The sequence below is a fragment of the Thamnophis elegans genome, chromosome 11, assembly GCF_009769535.1.
Source record: "Thamnophis elegans isolate rThaEle1 chromosome 11, rThaEle1.pri, whole genome shotgun sequence".
NCBI lineage: Eukaryota > Metazoa > Chordata > Lepidosauria > Squamata > Colubridae > Thamnophis > Thamnophis elegans.
The window spans coordinates 34,494,838-34,516,255 of record NC_045551.1 but is presented as its reverse complement, the minus strand read 5'-3'; the positions used below and the strand labels follow the sequence as shown (position 1 = coordinate 34,516,255).

Genomic DNA, 21,418 nt, shown 5'->3' with positions numbered 1-21,418 from the left:
CAGTGTTGTATTGTATATAATACTCCAGTGTGTTGGCACCCTTCATCAAGTACGTTTCATTTTTTCCCACCCCGCATTAGATTCTGTCACTTTGGGGATTGTCACCATTCCTTTCTTCCTGTCCCTTAGAAGAATTGGTAATATTTCCTCTCAGAGAGAATGCTTTTATAGTCTCCTGTATAGTTCTTGTGTTCTTATGAAGTTGGTTTTCTGATCTAATCTACCTCTTGGGCAACAATTTGTTCCCTCAGAATGGAAACATCTCAAAAGTTATTCAGCATAAATTACTTTCTTCCAGTGAGGAAAATCAAAGTAACATCAAGCAATAAGATTAACATGGTAAATAGATATATACACTCACAAATTAGAATCAATACGATAGTAAAAGCATTTTTATTATTTGAATTATTTAACATTTAGTCAGAATTAAGCATATTGAATATTATTTTCTGGCCAAAAGGACATCGAAGACAGTTCCTTTCTTAAACTGAATATCTTTAAAGCCAGCAGTTTGGAAGAGCATTCGATGCTCCGATTTTTCTGTGATTTTCCTTCACATACAAGCAACATTATGATGCAGTACAAATGAGCAGGAAGTGACCCACATATTTTGTCATCAATAATTGGGTCAGCTGCCAGGACTCCACCACCTGTTGCAAAATAATTTATTAAAGCAATCATAGGTTGCCTACAAAAGAGATGATATCCTTCATCTCATTTTCATTTTTATGGTTGTGACCTTTCTCCCAACACTTTTCCTCTCTTCTGAAAATATTGTTTTGGGCTCTTTTTCCCTAGGCTAACTCCATGCTCCATTTTAGTCTCCTGGGAATCCTAAAAGATATATAAAATATTATGCCAACCTTGGATCCTTCATCATACACTAACATATAACATAACGTATGCCACTTTAGCCCATTCACTACAGGATTGCTTCCTAGACTCTGCCTATATTTTATGACTGAAGCATCAGGAAAGTTCTAAGAAATCTTTCCACAACTGAACTTTATTTAAATCCAATATGTGGCATTTCTCTGTCTTGGAAGGGTAAGAAAGAAACAGATTTCATAACATAGCTTTCATAGGCACCTATGGAAGGAACTGGTTTCCATAGTATAGTAATACTTCAATCTTGATTAGGAGCACACAAAAAGCTTCTGTGGCCCAGGAAACTTCAGTTTGCTCCCTGCCTTGTTCTCCACAACCCACCAGATTTCGAGGCCTTCTCCTTGCACTACCATCTCCAGGTCTACAATGTTTACCATTTTGTGCAGCTGTGGACAACTATGTCAAGCCAATGTTTGCCAGACAGCTAGCAAACACAATGTTCTGAAGGATAGAAAGGCTAGCACATGGAGTAGAAGGGAACTCATGTGTGGGCTGGAAAAAGGAAATTGGGATAGTGGAGATAGCACTAGCACTGGTACTTAAGACTTATATACCGCTTTGTAGTGCTTTACAGCCCTCTCTAAGCGGTTTACAGTATCAGCATATTGCCCCCAACAATTTTATTATACCCACCTCGGAAGGATGGAAGCAGGGTGAAATTTAGCAGGTTCTGACAGGTTCTGGAGAACCGATAGCGGAAATTTTGAGTATTTCGGAGAACTGGCAAATACCACCCCTGTCTGGCCCCAGAGTGGGGTGGGAATGGAGAATTTGCAGTATCCTTCCCCTGCCACACCCACCAAGCCACGCTCACAGAACCAGAAGAAGAAAAAATGAATTTTATCACTGGATGGAAAGCTGAGTCAACCTTGAGCCTGGTGACATTTGAACTGCTAAATTGCAGGTAGCAGAAGTAGCCTGCAGTGCTGCACTCTAACCACTGCAGCACCAAGATCTGAGCTTCCTTTCTCTGGCCCAGCAAAGTAGTTCCCTTCTGCACATGAAGGGCAGGGGAAGGCCTTCTGTGGATCAGGGAAAGAAAGCTCTGTCAGTCTCCAAGAAAGATATGGAGTGATTCTTCCAAACAGATGTCTTTATTGTTCTACATCAGTGACGTGGAGTCAGGGGAGGTAGGGGAGGCAGGGCCTCACCACTGTCATCATGAAAAGAAAAAAATGTAAAAGGAAAAAGGCTGAGGTAGTTGCTGCCAGAATCACAGTGGATGACTCTGCTTAGTGCTTAACTATTTTTAAAAGCCTCTAAAAAAGTGCCCTCTACAGGAGGAGGCGGGAGAACCACGTGCCTCATTTAGTCTATCTTTATGATCACTCGAGCAGAGTTAAGCAAAGGTTAAAAGCCGAAAAATTCCTTATGTAGATGAGGCACTTGGTTCTCTTGCCTCCTCCTGTAGAGGGCGTTTTTTAAGAGGCTTTTTTAAACAGTTAAGCAGAGTTATTCCATTGGGGACTCTGGCAGCAGCTAGCCCAGCCTGACCTCAGCAGCTCTTGCCTTTTTCCATTTACATTGTTACATTTTGTCATGGCAGACAAGAGCAGAGTTGAAATCCTCTGTGAAACAGCTGGAAAAGGTATGTGGGTCGGAGGGAGGGGGGAATTCAAAATTAATGTAATTTGTAAGTAATTGTATTATTGTAAATAATTTGTGACTGTGTGTGCATGTGTGTGTTTTACCCGCCTCTGGTGACGTGCGGGCTGGCACTTTTTTTATGTCGGACATAGCATCAGGGCTTTTGGACATAGCAGCAGGACTTTTGGATATAGCGGCAGGGCTTTTGGTCATAGTGGGATGCCTCTATGTTGGACATAGCAGCAGGGCTTTTGGACAACTCGGCGCTGTGTCCGCCATAGAGACGGGATGCCTCTATGTCGGACATAGTGGCAGGGTGGCTTTTGCCTCTAGCGCCGGGGCGGTGGGGTGGCTTTTGCCCACTTTTGCCCACTTTGCCCTCTTTTGCCTGTTTTTGCCTGCTTTTGCCCGCTTTCAAGAAAGCTTTCTTCAAAGCAGGCAAAAGCCGCCTGCCACCCCGGTGCTAGAGGCAAAAGGTGCCCTGCCGTTATGTTCGACATAGAGACGTCCCGCCTCTATGGCAGACCCAGTGCCGGGGCTTCCGAAAGCCCTGTCGCTGTGTCTGACATAGGACAACTTTTGCCCGCTTGCCTCACCAGCCATAAACCTCACCGCACATCACTGTTCTACATGTACAGACAGAATCTTGCCAAACTGAAGCAGACTACTACCTTCATGAAGTCTGGGGACTATTAGTTTATAATACAATAATACAATACAATAGCAGAGTTGGAAGGGACCTTGGAGGTTTTCTAGTCCAATCCCCTGCCTAGGCAGGAAACCCTATACCACTTCAGACAAATGGCTATCCAACATCTTCTTAAAGACTTCCAGTGTTGGGGCTTTCACAACTTCTGGAGGCAAGCTGTTCCACTGATTAATTGTTCTAACTCTCAGGAAATTTCTCCTCAGTTCTAAGTTGCTTCTCTCATTGATTAGTTTCCACCCGTTGCTTCTTGTTCTACATTCAGATGCCTTGGAAAATAGTTTGACTCCCTCTTCTTTGTGACAACTCCTGAGATATTGGAACACTGCTATCATGTCTCCCCTGGTCTTTCTTTCTATTAAACTAGACATACCGAGCTCCTGCAACAGTTCTTCATATGTTTTAGTCTCCAGTCCCCTAATCATCTTTGTTGCTCTTCTCTGCACTCTTTCTAGAGTCTCCACATCTTTTCTACATCGTGGTGACCAAAACTGAATGCCGTATTTCAAGTGTGGCCTTACAAAGGCATTATAAAGTGGTGTTAACACTTCACGTGATCTTGATTCTATCCCTCTGTTTATGCAGCCTAGAACTGTGTTGGCTTTTTTGGCAGCTGCTGCACACTGCTGGCTCATATTTAAATGGTTGTCCACTAAGACTCCAAGATCCCTTTCACAGTTACTACTGTTTAGCAAGGTACCACCTATACTGTACCTGTGCATTAGGGGAGAGTTGGCTTCATCCTCTTTCTCTTACACAAACTATCTGAACTAAGTTGTCTTTAACTTCTCTGGAATGGGCCCCCTCCTTCCTGGGAACCTGCTGGACTACATTCCATCACTTATCAAACCTTTGGGATCCAAGCTTCCTTTCAAAGCTTCCTAGTGCAAAGGTTCCCTTCCATGCATGGAGAGAAATTGCCTGCCCTCTTTTGGCATGCAGTGTTTCAGCTCCCTTCACTTAATGAGCCACACAACTGCTTAACAGTCTCAACTGAAAGACCCAGGATTGTGGTCATTGTGGTCACATGCTTTACGTGTAGTCCTTGACTTACAACCCAATTGGGCTCAAAATTCCTGATGTTAAGCAAGATAGGTGTTAAATGAGTTTTGCTCCATTTTATGATTTTTCTTGCCATAGTTGTTAAATGAATCTCTACAGTTGTTAAGTTAGCAACACATTTATGAAGTGAATCTGGCTTCCCCATTGACTTTGATTGTCAGAAGGTTGAAAAAGGTGGTCACATGACCCCAGAAACATCAAAAATAGAAACCAGTTGCCAAATATCTGAATTTTGATAATATGCCCAAGTAACTTCGAACAGTCATTAAAACAATAGTTATAAATCGAGAACCACCTGAACAGTGGTGGGTTGCGGCACCCGTTGCAACCGGTACGCTGCAACGGGGCCAGGCATGCACTATGCTCGGTGGAGTGTCGCACAGGCGCCATACAATACACAGGCGTGCGCAGATGCCTCATTTCCTTCAAATACAGGTAAGGAACGAGGGTGGACGGGTGGGCCATACAAAACAGTATCTCACTTGTCACAGGTTGTTGCAAATACATAAAAAAGCTATGCATCCCTCTGGTTGGCTTGCTTGTCTTCCCATTCACAAATGTCAATTTTTCTCTTTCTAGCAATGCCTACCTGGCTTACAGGCTGTAAACACTTTTGTTAGCAGCTGGATGCACTTTTCATCACTCCAGTTATACAAGACTCTTGAAATGATGTAAAGATCTGCTTCAGGAATTGGATCTTTAAAAAAATCCCCTGTAATCAAAACACAAATCCCTTCATAAGGTAGGTATTTTTTAATTCTACTAACAACTTGGAGAAACAATTTACTCTCCTGTTCATAAAGCTTGCTCTAAAAGTATACTGGCTTTTTTTCAACTACTGCTTTGAAATGCAGAGATATTGATTCAAAGCGCATACTACCTTCATGGAAAGAGATCTGAGAGTCATCTGAAAATGCATTATATTTTTTTGATATTTCCACAACTCCAGGAAGATCGAAAAGTTTCACGGTACAATTTGGATATACTGAAACCAATTCCTTAGCTAAGCCACCACTGCTTCCTTAAAAAAAAACACAATGCAAAAAAGAAACTATGTAATATTCTGTTTATCAACATTTTTATTAATATATTAGCGTGGCACGACAAAACCGCGCTCGACTAAGCCGCGCCCGATTAAACCGCGTTGCTGACGTCATCAACAGGGCGACAACAGCGAGCGCAGAGAAAGAAAGGCGCTTTAAATAGCGCTTTGAAAGCAAGCCGATTCAACTTAAGGTAAGGGTTAGGTTTGGGGTTAGGTTTAGGGTTAGGTTTAGGGTTAGGTTAAGGGTTAGGGTTAGGTTTAGGGTTAGGTTAAGGGTTAGGGTTAGGTTTAGGGTTAGGTTAAGGGTTAGGGTTAGGTTTAGGGTTAGGTTAAGGGTTAGGTTTAGGGTTAGGTTTAGGATTAGGATTAGGTTTAGGGGGTTAGGTTTAGGTTTAGGGGTTAATTTTAGGTTTAGCATTTACAGCGTGCGTCTGTCTCCGCACTGTTGTCACCCTGTTGATGACGTCAGCTACGCGGTTTCATCGACCGCGGTTTAGTTGAACGCGGTTTTGTGGTGGAACCATATATTAGAACATTTGTTATGATTTTTAGCTTACCTCATTGTTTTATTTTTCATATAGCTAGCTAAACAGACATAATACAACATTATACATTTGCAAGGATGGAGAGATCCAAAATGGGGAGGCTTAAAGAGAATGCAGGTGTGAGTGGGAGCAGGGATGTGCAGTCACTAGGGGCAGGGGAGGCGGGGCCTCACCAGTCTCCTGAGGGAAAGGAAAGAATTTTAAAGAATTTTTTAAAAATAATTAAAGCCAGGGTAGTTGCTACCAGACTCCAAGTCACAGTGGCTTGGTGTCTCCTTAGTGTTAACTATAGGAGGAGGCCAGAGAACTCAGGGCCTCCTTTGCATAAGGAATTTTTCGCCTTTTAAGACTTAACAAAGGGTTAAAAAGCAAAAAACTTCATATGCAAAGGAGGCACTGATTCTCCCACCTCCTGATCTGGGAGCAGCGAATCATGCCTTATGACCATGCTTACATTGAGCACGCTTATGTTGGGCAGACCAGAGGAGAGTTGAGAGAGTTTCCACAGCTGGAAAAGGTATGTGGATCAGACGGAGAGAGAGGGGATTCAAATTTATTGTAATTTAATTTTTTATTGTGAGGAATTTGTGTGTGTGTATGTGTGTGTGTGTGTGTTTCTTTCTTCACAATGGGGGGGGGGTCAGAGGAGGTGGGGGCGAGGCGGCGGAGCGCGGAGGCGGCAGGGACGTTCTCGCCGCTGTGTCCCAACAGGCCAGGCGTCTCATGTTTTTGTCCACCATAAACGCAAGACACCTGACCTGTTGGACACAATGGTGGCAGGGGGAGGAATGGGCTTAATCAAGCTTAACGTCCTTTTCCAACAACTGTGTGTAGCAACATTTTTGCTTCCCGAAATGGCGAGCCTGCTGTATTGAAGGAGACGTGGAGCAGAGCGGAGAGGGTGCTCGGGCCGTGAGTAGAGCTGGTTGAGAACCCGAGTGGGGCGTGGGGCATCCCTGGACCGAGGCATTTGCTAGAGCGCTTGGAGATGAAAGAAGCGAAAGACGAGGCTGTCTTCTCGAGGCTCCCGGGCAACAAAAAGCCAAGCTAGCTCTGACTCGCCTTCAGGAGATCCGTCTTTATAAATCAAGTTGTGCGCACGTCTCTGCCTGAAAATGAAACTGGTGCTTGACCTCATAAGGGTGCAAGCAGGCAACGCTTGGAAAGTTCCATTTAGACTGGCCCTTTGGACTTGGCTAGGTTTACTCCTGAGTAAAGTTCATTATATTCGGTGCCTACAAGCAACGGCAGAAGAGAGAGAGGCCTTATTATCCAACGCGCTTTAAACAAAGGCTTATGGCAGTTTTAGCGACAGAGAGGGAAGCTTTTGTCGCCAAAGAGCAGCTCCGCGATGTCCTCTTCAATCAGACGCACGCAAAGCATTTGTGTTGCGAGGAAGGATAGACGTGTGTTTTGACTTAGTCAGAAGAGGGAAGAATGCAGAGCCCTCCCTCCTTAGTTTTGAACCTGGGAGGAACTGGATTGGGCAACCTGAGAGCTCCGCCTGACGCCCGAAGGGCTTTGCAGAAAGAAACGTGGTTTGAGGCACAAGGATGGTCCTGGCTGTGGGGCGAAGAGGGGTGTGGGGGGTGTTCCAAGAGGCCCCCTCCCCATTTGGCACTCCGCAAGCCGGGAGCACAGCGGCAAGAGGCTCCGCTCCGCTTCTATCATTCCCCCCCTCCGCTCCAGAGAAGCTGGATGCGGGCGAGTCTCCGCAGCCCCGGTTCCATCTCCAAGCAGCCCCGGGAGGAAACGGGCCAGCTCCGCTTCCCTCCCCGGACTTTCCGGCAGTGGAGGACTGACATTCCGCTCCCCCTTCCAAGCCCCGAGTGGGCAGCCTCAGCTCCCGCCACTTTCTTCCAGAGCTCCGGCAGGCCTGCCGAGGAGGAGCCCAGACAAGGCTGGAGCGAGAGCCATGAAGGCAAAAGGCTGGCCATTCGGGGCTTGGAAGAGGGAGCGGAATGCGGGTCCTCCACTGTCGGAAAGTCTGGGGAGGAAAGCGGGGTGGCCCATTTCCTCCCAGGGCTCCTTGGAGAGGGAACGGGGGCTGCGGAGACTTGCCCGCGGCCAGCTTCTCTGGAGCGGAGGGGGGGATAGAAGTGGAGCAGAGCCTCTTGCCGCTGTGGGCCTGGCTTGTGGAGTGCCAAAAGGGGAGGGGGCCTCTTGGAACACCCACCCCACCCCTCTTCACCTTTTGCCTCTGCGGCTCTTGCTCCAGCCTGGGCAGGAACCAGCGCTCTTCTGCTGCGGGCGGGACATACTCCTGGTGCTCTGCGGCTCCGGCACCTGCAAGGTGGAAGTGTTTGCCCTGCGGGGCAGGCAAAAGCCGAAAGAAAGCGCCCCACCGCTTCTGTCTGACATAGAGGTGCCCCGCAGCTGGGTCGGACATAGCTGCGGGGCGCGGGGCGCCTCAATTTCAGACATAGCTGCTGCAGGGGGGGCAAAAGCCACTTTCTTTCTTTTTGCCTCACCAGTCATAAGCTTCACCGAACGTCATTGAGTGGGAGAGGGATCTCATGGATTCTCTCCTATTGATACATATGTGGCCCCTAATCTCCCAGCTTTCCTCACCTATGGGGACAAGATGTTTTACAAAGCAGGAACAGTGAAAGAAAAGTGTCTTCGTTGACCTTGCCAGTCAGAATTCTGTGACTGACAGAGTCGGTATCACATGTATAGCACTCCGAAGGAGAAGTCCTTCTCCCCAAACCCAGGTGTGAATGGCAGCTTGGCAGTTTGGATTCAGATAAAAATTCCCAAGCATAGAATGGGGTGTCTGTGTCCCTGTGTCTGTGGTGTGTCTATGCTGGTGTCAGTGTGTCAGTATGCCAGAACACAGCGTTTCTGTGTTCACCTCCCTCAGGCTAAGCCAGCTTTGGAAACCAGAGGAAAAGGCCCAGGCTCATGGCAGTTGTCCCCTTGGCGAATTGCCTAGGATCAGCTGTCCAATGGCCAACCTGGATAAGCTCTTGCAGGGTTGGGGGGTGGGGGAGATTGGCAAGACTTCAGTACAGGTTTCTCATTTTTTCCTTCATAAGGTTGAGAAAAAATGACTGGCCAGAGGTCACCCATCTGGGTTTCTGTCTAGAGCTGGACTAGAACTTCTGGTCTCCCAATTTCTAGAGTGAATGCCTTTACCACTAAACCAGTTGGCTTTGTTTTCTTTCAATGCATCGTGGCAATATCATCCCAGGCAAGGGAGAGAAAGTGAAGAAAAAGAGTGCTTTTTCAACTTCAAAAATGCCCCCACCTCTTTCCAAACAACCTCAGGATTGTTGGTACTTATTGTGAGACATTGAGTAGTTCTGATCAGCTAAGCCATTTTAAAAATAGGTATTTAAAAATAAGGTTCAAAACTCTAAAGCAAAAGAGATTACAGGGTAGGATAATACAACTCTACTTTTGCAAACAGGGAATTAATCAGTCGATCAAGCAGAATAGAGTTGGAAGGAACCTTGGAAGTCTCCTAGCCCAACCCCTTAACCCTAACCCATTACAATTTGAGACAAATGGCTGTCCAGTGTCTTCTTAAAAACCTCCAGCGATGAAGCACCCACAACTTCTGAAGGCAAACTGTCCCACTAGTTACAAGGTCTTTGACAGAGCCAGAAGCATCTTTCAATCCAATTTCACCAGAATATCACACGGTATCAAATTGATAGTAAGGGGCATGATGAAGACCTTTGGGTACTTACCACCCAGATCACAAATGAGCTGAAAACCAGAAAGATCAAAGGCAGAGACCACGTCTTTTCCGTGCAGACTCCAAGCCTCACTCATGAACTTCAATGCCTTCCATTGAACTAGAATTGAAATTTGCATTGGCCGATGATTAATAAGCACATGAAATACAATATGATTAACATCTGATCATAAATCTAGAATTATATTTTTCATTATGTAGCCATGGTTTATGCAAGCTTTTGTGTTAATTATCTGGTTTTAAAAAGCAGATTATTTAATATTTGTCTTGAAGTTTGATGGCATTAGTAATCCATATGACCTAGTTGAATTATTCTCATTTCATCCAATTCATACCCTGAGCAATTCCTAGGTGGAATTGCTGGATACTGTATGCCAATATTTGCCTTAGGATTAGCTGTCCTGAAAGGATCTAAAAAATAACCAACATTCTTGTGGATTGGCATTTGAACAACAGAAAATATATGACAAGGATTTGGAAGAATCTCTGGTTAATGGATGAAGAATGAAAGCACCTTTGTTCCTAAACTGGACCATACTGCACCTTCTAATTGTTTCCACCAAAATAAGACAGGATCTATTTTCTTTTGACTCCCAAAATAAGCACTTGGTCCTATTTTCGGGGAGGTCTTATTATTTTTGAGGTGCAGGAAGTGGCAAATATGGTCACCTCATGGCTGCTGCTGCATTGCAATATTTTCAAGGAGGGCTTATTTTCAGGGGAGGGCTTATTTTAGCACATGAGCTCAAAAACCCGATTGGACTTATTATCTGGGGAGGTCTTATTTTTGGGGAAACAGGGTAGCAATTGATCTGTAGATGATCTAGCTCTACTTGTAGATTCCACTTCTCCATTTTGAAAAATAATTCTCACTCAATGACACAGGTTGTAAGATTATTCCAATTCCAGCAAAGAGAGACTGAAGCCTGGGGGGGGGGGGGGAGAATAACATCATAAGACAGAAAAGACATGTAAAAGTATGTATATTGTCATGCCCCAGCATATAACTTTTATATACTGTTGTTGCTCTCTAGCCCTATCTAGTGGCCAGAGGGACAAATATGCCTCAACATACAATCTTTATATTCTGCTGTTCTAATGGGGGATAGGTGGGTTTAGCTGCATGTCGAGCTGCACACAGACTAACATGTAGCGAGGACAGAATAGTGAAACAGTGGCTACCCAGTAAGTGTGATACAGGATAATGACTATACAGAGACCTACTCTGCCAACGCAACTACCTGCATGTGGCCATATACTAGCCTCTAGACCAATGATGGCTAACTTTTTCTCCTCAGGCCAAAATCATGTGTGCATGCCCACACCCATAATGCAATGCGCCCTATTCCCGCACATGCGTGCGACTCCCTGTGCCCTGTTTTTGGCCTAGCAGGCCTCCCCAAAGCCTTCTGAGACCAAAAAGACCAGACCTAGCAGGCCTCCCTGAAGCCTCCTGAGGCCAAAAACGGGCTGTGGGGGGGACCCACTACACCCTCCCCGCAGCCTATTTTGGGCCTAGCAGGCCTCCTGAAACTAAAAATGGGGCACAGAGGGAGCAATTCACACACACCTGCGCTCCCTCCATGCATGTGTGTGCATCTCCCGTATGCATAGCAGAGACCTGAAAATCAGCTGGCCGATGGGAGGTGCACACATATGCGTGGTGGAGCTGAGCTGGGTGACGGCTCACATGCCCGCAGAAAGGGCTCCACGTGCCACCTGTGGCATGCATGCCATAGGTTTGCCATCACGGCTCTAGACAGTCAAGTACCTCCAGAAGACACCATGTCACAGAGCCTGGCATCTTCATACAAGACAAGGCCTCAAGTCTCTAATTCTTCCAAACAGTCATCAGCCAGTAATGCACTTCCCATTGCCATTGCAAAGACTGAAGCAGCAAAAGCACAAACAGCCGTTTCTGAATAAGACATGGAAATGAGAAAAGAGAGACGGTTAGAAGCTGAAAAAATACATCAAGAGGCATCCCAGGAGATGCAGAAAGCCCTGCTAGAAGCGAGTTTAGAGCAGTTTGCCATAGAGAAAAAAAGTAGCAGCTGTCACAGAACTCAAAGCCCTAGAGAGAGCTATATATTCTGATGATGAATGCAGTAAATGCAGCAATGTGCTTGAGGACTTACATTCCTTGGCACAGCCAGATGTGTCAACCCCATTGTACAAAAGTTATCCTATAACTTACAAGGGCAGTGGATTACACATGGCTCCAAATATAAAAGAGAGTAAAATGTTCCATTCCCCCCCTCCCTGTTTTTGTTAACTTCATGTGCCAAAAAGCAGCTTTGACTTCACATTGTCATATGCTGCTCCTTCAGAACCAGGGGTGAGTTTCAGCCAGTATGGACTGATTCGGGCACACCGGTTGGTGAAATTTAGTGTCCCTTTGTGTACCCATTCATCTGGAGGCCCCAACAAGCCCACATGGTGTGCACTGCCCTCTTCTTTTTGATACCGCCTCATTTCCATTGAAGGTGGTGGGAAATCTATACAGAGGGAGAAAATCGCATGGATTCCCCATCCCCTTTATTGGAAATGTGATACTGTCAGAGGAGAGAGCAGCCTGCGCCCGTGAGCTTGTCCAACGAATCCTTGCCTCCTGTTCCTTCTTCTGCTGTTTGAAGAAGCCATGCAGGGCACGCTCCCTTCTCTTTGACAGTCACCTCGTTTCCAATTGGGGGGGGAGAAATCCATGTTTTTCCTCCCTCTGCATGGATTCCCCCAATTGGAAATGAGGTGGCTGTCAAAGACAAGGGAGCACGCCCCATGTGGTGTCTTCAAACAGCAGAAGAAGAAACAGGAGTAGAGTTCCATGCAGGGCTTTTCAAACAGCCAAACTCCCCTCCTGTTCCTTCTTCTGCTGTTTGAAGAAGCTACATGGGGCGTGTTCCATTGTCTTTCACAGCTGCCTCATTTCCAATTGGGATCCATGGAGAGGGAAGAAAAAGATGGATTTCTTTTGCCCTCCCCCAACTGGAAACGCGCGTCCTGCGTGGCTTCTTCAAACAGCAGAAGAAGGAACAGGAGGGGAATTTCATGTGGGGCTTTTCAAACAGCCAAACTAGCCTCCTGTTCCTCAGGCAGGCTGGATCAGCGGTGCACACCAGGCTGTAGCTCCTCCTGCCACCACAGCTTTTGCCGCAACTCTCATGAGGGGAAGAGAAAAAATATTAAAGGTTCCACAGTGGCAGGACCAGCCCGTCATGGAGTGACCCACCCCGCTCCCCCACTTGGCAGAGCTGTTTTCCCCCTCAGCTTGGCTCTTCTTCATTCCTTCCTTCCCTCAGCGCCCACCAAAGTGTTCTCCCCGCTCAGCTGCCCTCACTGCCACCACGCCCCCTCGGCGTGCCCAGCTGCCAGCCTGAAGGGGAGAGAGTGATGATGGCGTGGGGTGGCTGGTGGTGACTACTGCTCCTGGGCTCGCTGTGGGTCATGCTGCTCAGCAGGCAGCACCCCATCTCCCCTGCCACTGCCACCACCACCACCACGCTACCTCAGCAGCAGCACCTCCCACCTGCAATTCCTTCCTTCCCTTAGCGCCCACCAAAGCACTGCCCCCACTCAGCTGTCCTCTCTGCCACCGCGCCCCCTCTCCATACCCGGCCGCTGGCCTGAGGGGGAGCAAGCAATGGTGGTGTGGGGTGGCTGGTAACAGCTACTGCTCCTGGGCTGGCTGTGGGTCACGCTGCTCAGCAGGTAGTGCACCAACTCCCCACTGCTGCCGCGCCACCACCTCAGCAGCAACACCTCCCACTTGCAGTACCGAGGCAGGGAAGAAGATTGAGATACGTGGAGCCACAGATTCCCCACTTTACCCCACCCCACAACTCACCTCCTTGGGTGGGACCAGGGCACACGCAGGGTGAGTGGAATTTGCGACCAACTTTAAAGTGAATGGGGCTGTTTGTGACTAAATGGAACATAGAACATAGAGGGATGCAAGGAAACATGGAGGTAATCTAATCCAACACCTTCCCAAGGCAATCCTTATACTTCCTTCTCTTTGAGAGTTGTCAGTTGTAGACATGAGAGATGTGGGGGGGGTGTGTGTGAGTGTGAGTGAGTGAGTGAGAGAGAGAGAGAGAGAGAGAGAGAGAAAGAAAGAAAGAAAGAAAGAAAGAAAGAAAGAAAGAAAGAGAAAGAAACAGAAGGAAAGTTGGAGAGAGAGACAAGAAGGAAGGAAGGAAGGAAGGAAGGAAGGAAGGAAGGAAGGAAGGAAGGAAGGAAGGAAGGAAGGAAGGAAAATAAATGGGGAAGAGAGACACAAGAAAGAAAGAAAGAAAGAAAGAAAGAAAGAAAGAAAGAAAGAAAGAAGGAAGGAAGGAAAATAAATGGGGAAGAGAGACACAAGAAAGAAAGAAAGAAAGAAAGAAAGAAAGAAAGAAAGAAAGAAGGAAGGAAGGAAGGAAGGAAGGAAGGAAGGAAGGAAGGAAGGGAACTTATGATCACATTTTAGCCCAAAATTTTGGTTGCTAAGCAAGAGTGTTGTTAAGTGAGTTTCACACATTTTCCAATTTGGCCACACCCACCAGGTCACATGACCACCAAGCCACTCCCACAAAACAGGCCACACCTGCAGAATATGTTCTAAAAATTTTTGAAACCTACCACTGTTCATAACATAACCCTCGCAAGTCTTCAGTAGCACTCCACAAAACTAATATGGCTCCTCCAGATTCCCTTTGCAGGTCTGCCAGCTCCTCTCACACAGAAACTGAGATTGAAGATCCTGGTAAGCAGTGTCCTCTACACCAGAAACCACATTTTCTCCTAAAATGCAGAGCCTTCAGGGAGAGATTCATGGAAAACCACAAAGCAAACAACATTGCTACAAGTGCTGCTCATCAGTCCCTCACTTTGCCAACAACTGTAAGGTCAGTGTAAAATGCATGGAATGTGGCAGCACAAGCCACAACACAGCTTTGCACCAGGACCAGGACCATGGACGTTACAACACACTTACAGTGCCAGTGAGCATGGCAGGGAGGAAGAACACACTGCTACAACCACAATAGAAATCAATGCAAAATGCATAGAGGTCTGCAAAGGGACTGCAAGCGGCAAGTCCTGCTCCAAAATCTGTTTAGTCGGGGTCTACCCAGCAAGCCAAAGGGACAAAGCCATTAAGTTTTATGCTATTCTAGACAACCACAGTAACAGTCCTTTAGCCAGTTCAGCCTTCGTTGATGCTTTTGGCATTAAAGGCCCCAGCATTCCATATTCCTCAGGGAGAAGAGCATCTGGTTACCAAGTCAAGTCGCTCAATGGGAAAACATGCCTGACTTTACCAACTCTTATTGAATGAAACCAGATCCCTGATCAAAGATCTGTAATCCCTACACCAGATGCAGCAATTCATCACACACATTTGAACTGCATATTGTTTCTGATACCAGAACTCAATCCTCAGGCTCAGATAGTCTTGCTCCTCGGGAGAGATATTTTATGAGTCCACAAAGTGAGAGCTCAGATCAATGGTCCCACAATCCTCTATACACTCAGAAGTTAGACCTAAGGTGGGTCATTATAGGAGGTATCTGTTTAGGAAGCATACACAAATCAACCTCGGTTAGCAGCATGCTGACAAGCACATTAGAGAATGGACATCCTTCTATTTTTCAGCCAAACCACAACCAATTCCTCTTAAAGGAATCATCACACATCAAGGCACATTTGCCTTGTTCCTTTGTAGGCTCCTTTAGTGACAACCTCACCTGTGACAGTGACCAAGTTCATTCAAGGTGCATAGTCTTCCAAAAGATGGAAGGTGACAATTAGGTGGCAACATCTACGAGGACAAACTCCTTTAGAAAAGACAGAGCACGGGTTAGTCAAAGAAGACAACTGGATTACCCCTCTTCCCTTCAGACCACAGAGACGCTGCCTACCTAACATCCCAGCAATGGGATGTTATATTCCAGGCTTAGATCACTGTCATGTTCCCAGAAGCCTCATGGCAAACTGCAGTAGCACCACCACATCAGTGACCTTACCACCAAAAAATCAATGGCCGCTCATCTAAATACTGGTATCAGTTGAAATTGGGCAGGGAGTGTCATGCCTCAGCATATAACTTTTATATACTGCTGCTGCTCTCTAGTCCCATCTAGTAGCCGGAGAGACAAATATCATTTATATTGTTTGAAGCTGATCCAACCCATTTACCCATCAGCCTGCACTCTCAAAACAAGTGCATGCTGGGAAGCCAGACTCCATTTCCTTTTGCATTTGGAGAAGACAGAACCACAAAGAAGAATCCCTCTTAATCTATGGTACTCGTATTCATTAATTGTTATGTTCAGCAGTAACTTAATACTGCCTATCTTGTATTTGGTTCTCATTGTATGCATTCCTATTTCCCCTGGTTTCACCACATCCTGTTCTTTCAATAAAGCATCCAGATCAACACACACAGTCTGTTTTATTGGAGGATAGATGGTTTTAGCTGCATGTCACGATGCACACAGAATAATGGGTACTGACAACAGACAACATATATTATTCATTCTTTACTAAGATCCAAACATAGCTACCTCTAATACTATTCCTTTTTAGGCCAATCAACTTTATGCAAAGAACAGGTAGTAATGAATAAATAAGCTGAGAAGTAGAACAAGAAAAAACACTCAAACCAAGATTATGAAAATAATATTCAGCACATCTCTCTATACCTTCTTCTCCTTGCAAACTATCCAGTGGTGATAAATTGGCTGATGGACTGGTTTGCACCCTAGGCTCCAAATTTGTGATGGTAGGGTGGTTGGAATAGTGGGAGAACAAAACTAGGCTTTGGTACTCTTTGTGGCAGATTGCTCAAAATCAATGCTCGGTGGTGGGTAGTGCTGCTAGTCTAGGCTTGTTTAGTAAAAAAAAAAAAAACCTACCATGAAAACATTTGCAGAGTTGCAAATTGAGATTTGATAAGGAAAATAAAAGCAAAATTTTACTACCCAATCTTTACAAACCAAAGTCATAAAAATGCCACTTTACCTGTATAGAGGTCCATAAATGTTCTTTGAAGGAATGCCATATATTGATAAAATCTGAGATTTCCCATCCCTGTAGTGGATTTTTGGGGTTTTTTAAAATTGAAAACAACAAAAATACCATTACCTTTTATATTCTTCTACTTCCTAGCATCAAAATAGAGCTTCTAGTCAAATAGCATTACTATGTTACTTACTTATTACTTGCAAAGGTTATTCCAAAAATATCACCCGCCCCAAACAGTAATGGAAACCTATGAAGTGAGTGGACCTAATAGAACCTGACTCCATCCTGTCATGATGTCCATCTTGTTTTACTGTGTTTTTTTATTATTAAATAGTATGAAGAACAAACAAATTCCTTTAGCTAATCCTTTTGCAGGATATTTTTTATCATTTTGATTATTAGACTCTTTCAATTTTGATATTTAATGAAGTGAGTTTTGCTTTAATCATCAAAGTGTCTTTCTAAATTAAAATGCTAAGATTATGTTTTTAATCAGATCAGAAATCTTAATCCTAATTTTTACAAGTTGTTTTTCTATGTATCTGTGCAGGCATGTCTGTGGGTTGTAAAGGCAAAGACATTGAGCAACAATTAAATTTTGATTAAGTGGATAAATAACACCACTGGAAAGTCCAAAAGGAGATTGGGGGGGGGGATCAGTTCACTACAATTGCATCTTCTGAAACTCTGTGTCTTGTAAGCAATATAGAATTAAACAGATCTAGACATACAGATTAACAGAGTGGGAAGAGACCTTGTAGGTCTTCTAGTCCAACCCCCCACCCCCACCCAAGCAGGAGACCCTACACCATTTCTGACAAATGGCAGTCGAGTATCTTCTTGAAGTGATGAAGCAATAATTACTTCTTTTATCTCAGGAGAGAAAACTGAGAAAATGGACCGATGGTATTGACCAATGATGACTCTAAAATAATCAGCAAACACAGTCACAACCACAGGGTAAAAACACTAATCCCACTTACTTGTTGGAAAGAAAGCTGATCAGTCCTGGTCTCTAATATTGTCTTTGAGAAAAAGTTTTAATTTCCTAACACGCCCTTCTTACCTCACACTTCAGACAAATATTGCATTGCTGGATATATCATTTCTGAATAGTACTTCATGGAATAATACTGAGACTTTGGGCTTGATTTAGCCAGAAAGAGATCAGCAAACTCTGTGTTTCCATAAAGAGCTGAAAATAAAAGATATGATAAGATAATTACTTCAAAACCCCTTTGCTGAATTCCATGGAATTCTGAGATGACCAAAGCATAATAATGCTTTTAGCCAGTGGTGGGTTTCAAAAAATTTTGGAACCTCTTCTGTAGGTGTGGCCTGCTTTCCAGGTCCATTGGTGGAACCTCCTCTAACTGGTTTGGTAGATTTGACAAACCGGTTCTACCGAATAGATGCGAACTGGTAGGAACCCACCTCTGCTTTTAGCAATATAAATGATTGCACTTCAGTTTATTTCAATCATGAAACCCAAAACATTTGATCTGGCACTCCAAAAAGAATTGCTGACAATACTGAAGCAAGTGACAGGTTGGAAAAGTGGCTGAGTTGTCCAGAAGAATGTTTTACAACAGAACTAATTAGTGAGCAAAACTCATTAGCTGTCTAGAAATATTTTACGATGAATAAACTGAAGGAGAAAAGAATGGAGCTGCTAACTCTATGGAAAATATTATTTTGCTGACTACTTTGTAAAAGAGCTGTAACTGCTTCCTCCTGACAACAGGATCACCTTTGCCCTCCTTCCATTCCACTTTCAGGACCTTTAACCCCACGCAGGCCTCCAGCAGCATCTGCATCCCGGTGAGACTGGTCTTCAAGCGCTCGGCCACAGTCGCAGATGACAGCAGTTCCCCCGACTCCCTCAGCAAATCAAAGACACCCAGCTCACTTGCAGTAAATATGATCTGGAAAGACACGAGCAAATGTACAAAAGGGACCATTACTGCATCACTTTAAATGTGAGTACAGATTTGTGTTTTTTTCTAGATCCTACTCAGAGCTGAACTAAGACAATGATAGCCTTAACCATGAAAGCCAGCTGTTTGGCTTGGTCACTTCTTCTCAAAACAACTCAGCTCATAGGGCTGTTGTGTAAGGTGACCAGATTTTCAGATTGGTAAAGAGGGACACCATTGATGGGGGGGGGGGGGGCTTGATTAAAAATTTTATATTTTGTCAAAAGGTCACCCCAGGACACTGAAACCAGCATAAATACAAATCTGTTGCCAAACAAAATTTTGATCACGTGACCATGAGGATGCTGCAACGGTCGCTAAGTGTGAAAAATGGTTGCAACCATTGACTTATAAATAGACTAATGTTCTGAAAACCTGACCTAAATTACTATATATTTTAAATAGCTGTAAAGCTATGCTGAAAAAGTTGTTCTCAAGATATTGTGATAAATTCAATAAAAAGAAGGGAATTCTTCATGAACGTAAGGAGAAATGAGAGTCTTGGATAGTAAATGGGCAAATAAAATTACCAATCAAAGAGAATATTTGCACCTCAGGGTTGAAATGAGATATTCTCTCCTACTCTTTCCTTTTCCTCTCTTCTCTCTCTGTCTCTCTCATCCTCTTTCTCTTTGTCTCTCTTCTCTTTCTCCTTCTTTTCCATTCTTCCTTCACTTATTCTTTCTTTTTCCCTTCTCCCTTCTCTCTCCTCTTTGTCTCTTTCTGCCTCTCATCCTCTTTCACTTTGTCTCTTCTCTTTCTCTCTCCTTCTTTTCCATTCTTCTGTCACTTTCTCTCTCCTTCTCCCTTCTCTCTCCTCTTTGTCTCTTTCTCTCTCTCACCCTCTTTCTCTTTGTCTCTCTTCTCTTTCTCCTCCTTTTCCATTCTTCTATCACTTTCTCTCTCCTTCTCCCTTCTCTCTCCTCTTTGTCTCTTTCTCTCTCTCTCTTACCCTCTTTCTCTTTTTCTTTCTTTCACTCTCCTTCTTTCCCACTCTTCTGTCACTTTCTCTCTCCTTCTCTGTCTCTTTCTGTCTCTCTCCCCTCTTTTTTCTTCCTCTCTCCCACTCTTTTATCACTTTCTCTCTACCACCCAACCTGTCCCCATACTTATCTTCGACTGATCATGTTTGCACTAATTTACCTTTTCTAAATAGGCGCAATTCCCTTACCGGATCCCTCATTCAATCAAACACACACACACACACAAACACACACAAAACCATTTTTCTCCAAACTTTGGTCACAGCATGGTTCTGACTTCGGCTGGTGGGAACAGCTTTCCCCTTTCCCCGTCCAGTTTGGCAGTCTAGCGGAGAGCTGTCCCCATCCCCAGTGACTGGGGCGGAGTGGGGGTAGCGAGAAGGCAGGCCCGTCTCTTCTTGGCTTCTGCCTCTCCTTGCAGCATACAAGAAAACCAGCGATCTCCGGTCTCTCTTAAGATATGGAAACTAAGCCCGGCGCCTGATACAAACGTCACAAAGGAAATGGCCAATAGGAACGGCTCGTGGTCACAGATCAAAAGAGGAGATCGCGATGGAGAAAGAGCATCCATTAGCGCTGCCCTCCCTCCCTTCCCTACTTCTGCACATCTCGAGATCACCGCGTAAACAGAATTTGCCCTGAAGTTTTTCCCGCGGACAATGAGCTCTTCCTCAGATCTTTTACGCACACGAAAGATTAAAAAGCTAAATTTACTGCCACGCATGCCTGGAACGCCTGCAAAGAAAGAAGGGGAATGCGGGCAAATGTGTGAAGGAGAAAGAGCAAAAACCAACCTGTCCTTGCGCCATTCTGACGATACAGCCACACGCTGCCAGACTCCAAATAAGTTCTAGGTCGCCTGTCCTCCCAGACCCATCATTTTCTCTGTGGAGCAACCCGGACAAGCAAAAACTTCTTGAGTTAGGTGGCTGGATCCAGGGTGAACAGGAGGCTGGGGTGGGCACGGAGGAACAGGCGGCCCGGACAGTTGCAGCCCCGACTTGCCTTGCCCAGCGGCGGCCCGGACTAGTTTCCCCTCCCGCCTCGGAGGTGCCCCGCTCACCATCTGCCCGTGGGCGTCTCTGGCGATCCCCTGCTGGCAAAAAAAAAGGCCCAACACCACGCAAAGGGCGGAGAAGAGCAGCACCATCGTCGCCTTCGCTCTTTCTCCCGCCTTTCCCTCCCGTTGGCCGCCAGCCAGAGGAGGTGGAACCGGGGCAGGGGCACAGAAAGGAGGCTGGGAAAGCTGCCCCGGACGGCTTTCTCACACACAGGATGGGCGCAACCTGGGAGACACAGGGAAAGGCGCCCGCTCACCAGCCCGCCCACCCACCCTTGGGCTCCGGGGGCAGCACCTCCCCAGCGCTGCCACTGCCGCGCTGCTTCCTTCGCGTCCTGTGGAGTTTCTCGCACACAGGACGGGCGCGACCTGGGAGACACAGGGAAACTCCGCAGGGTGCGAAGGAAGCACCACGGCAGCAGCGGCGCTGGGAAGGTGCTGCCCCCGGAGCCCAAGGGTGGGCGGGCTGGTGAGCGGGTGCCTTTCTCGCACACAGGGAAGGGGAGGAGGGTGGTGGCGGCTGTTTCACTAACCCTGCGCAGGTTACTAAAGGCCAGCAGCAGCCGACCTCGCACGGCGGTCCTTGGGGGCGCTGTGGAAGCCCTGCCAAAGTGCCCCTTTCCTGGCTCGGAGAGGGATAAGCAGCGAGTGGAGGCTCGTTTAAAATGACAGCCGTGGCCGCTCGTTTGCTCCGCCGCTCTTGCGTGAAGGTCTGAGGAGGCAGAGGGGTGGGAGGGGCACGAAGGAACCAGTGTGGCGGCGCTGGGAAGGTGCTGCCCCCGGGCGGGCTGGCGAGCGGGCGCCTTTCTCGCACACAGGGAAGGGGAGGAGGGTGGCTGCGGCTGTTTCACTAACCCC

The 21,418-nt window shown here is 46.0% G+C and overlaps 1 protein-coding gene across 1 annotated transcript; it reads right to left on the bottom strand.

The window, feature by feature from the left end:
- Positions 1-442: 442 nt before the first annotated feature.
- On the bottom strand, positions 443-18,801 carry LOC116514617 (acetylserotonin O-methyltransferase-like; the record flags this gene model as incomplete). Its single annotated transcript, XM_032226234.1, is given in 10 exon segments — positions 443-540; positions 543-650; positions 4,833-4,955; positions 5,124-5,264; positions 9,529-9,636; positions 14,256-14,332; positions 16,539-16,607; positions 17,613-17,736; positions 18,292-18,466; positions 18,760-18,801. Coding segments are annotated over 10 exon segments (1,065 nt in total), but the record flags the coding sequence as incomplete, so codon positions are not given.
- Between the last annotated feature and the right edge of the window lie 2,617 nt (positions 18,802-21,418).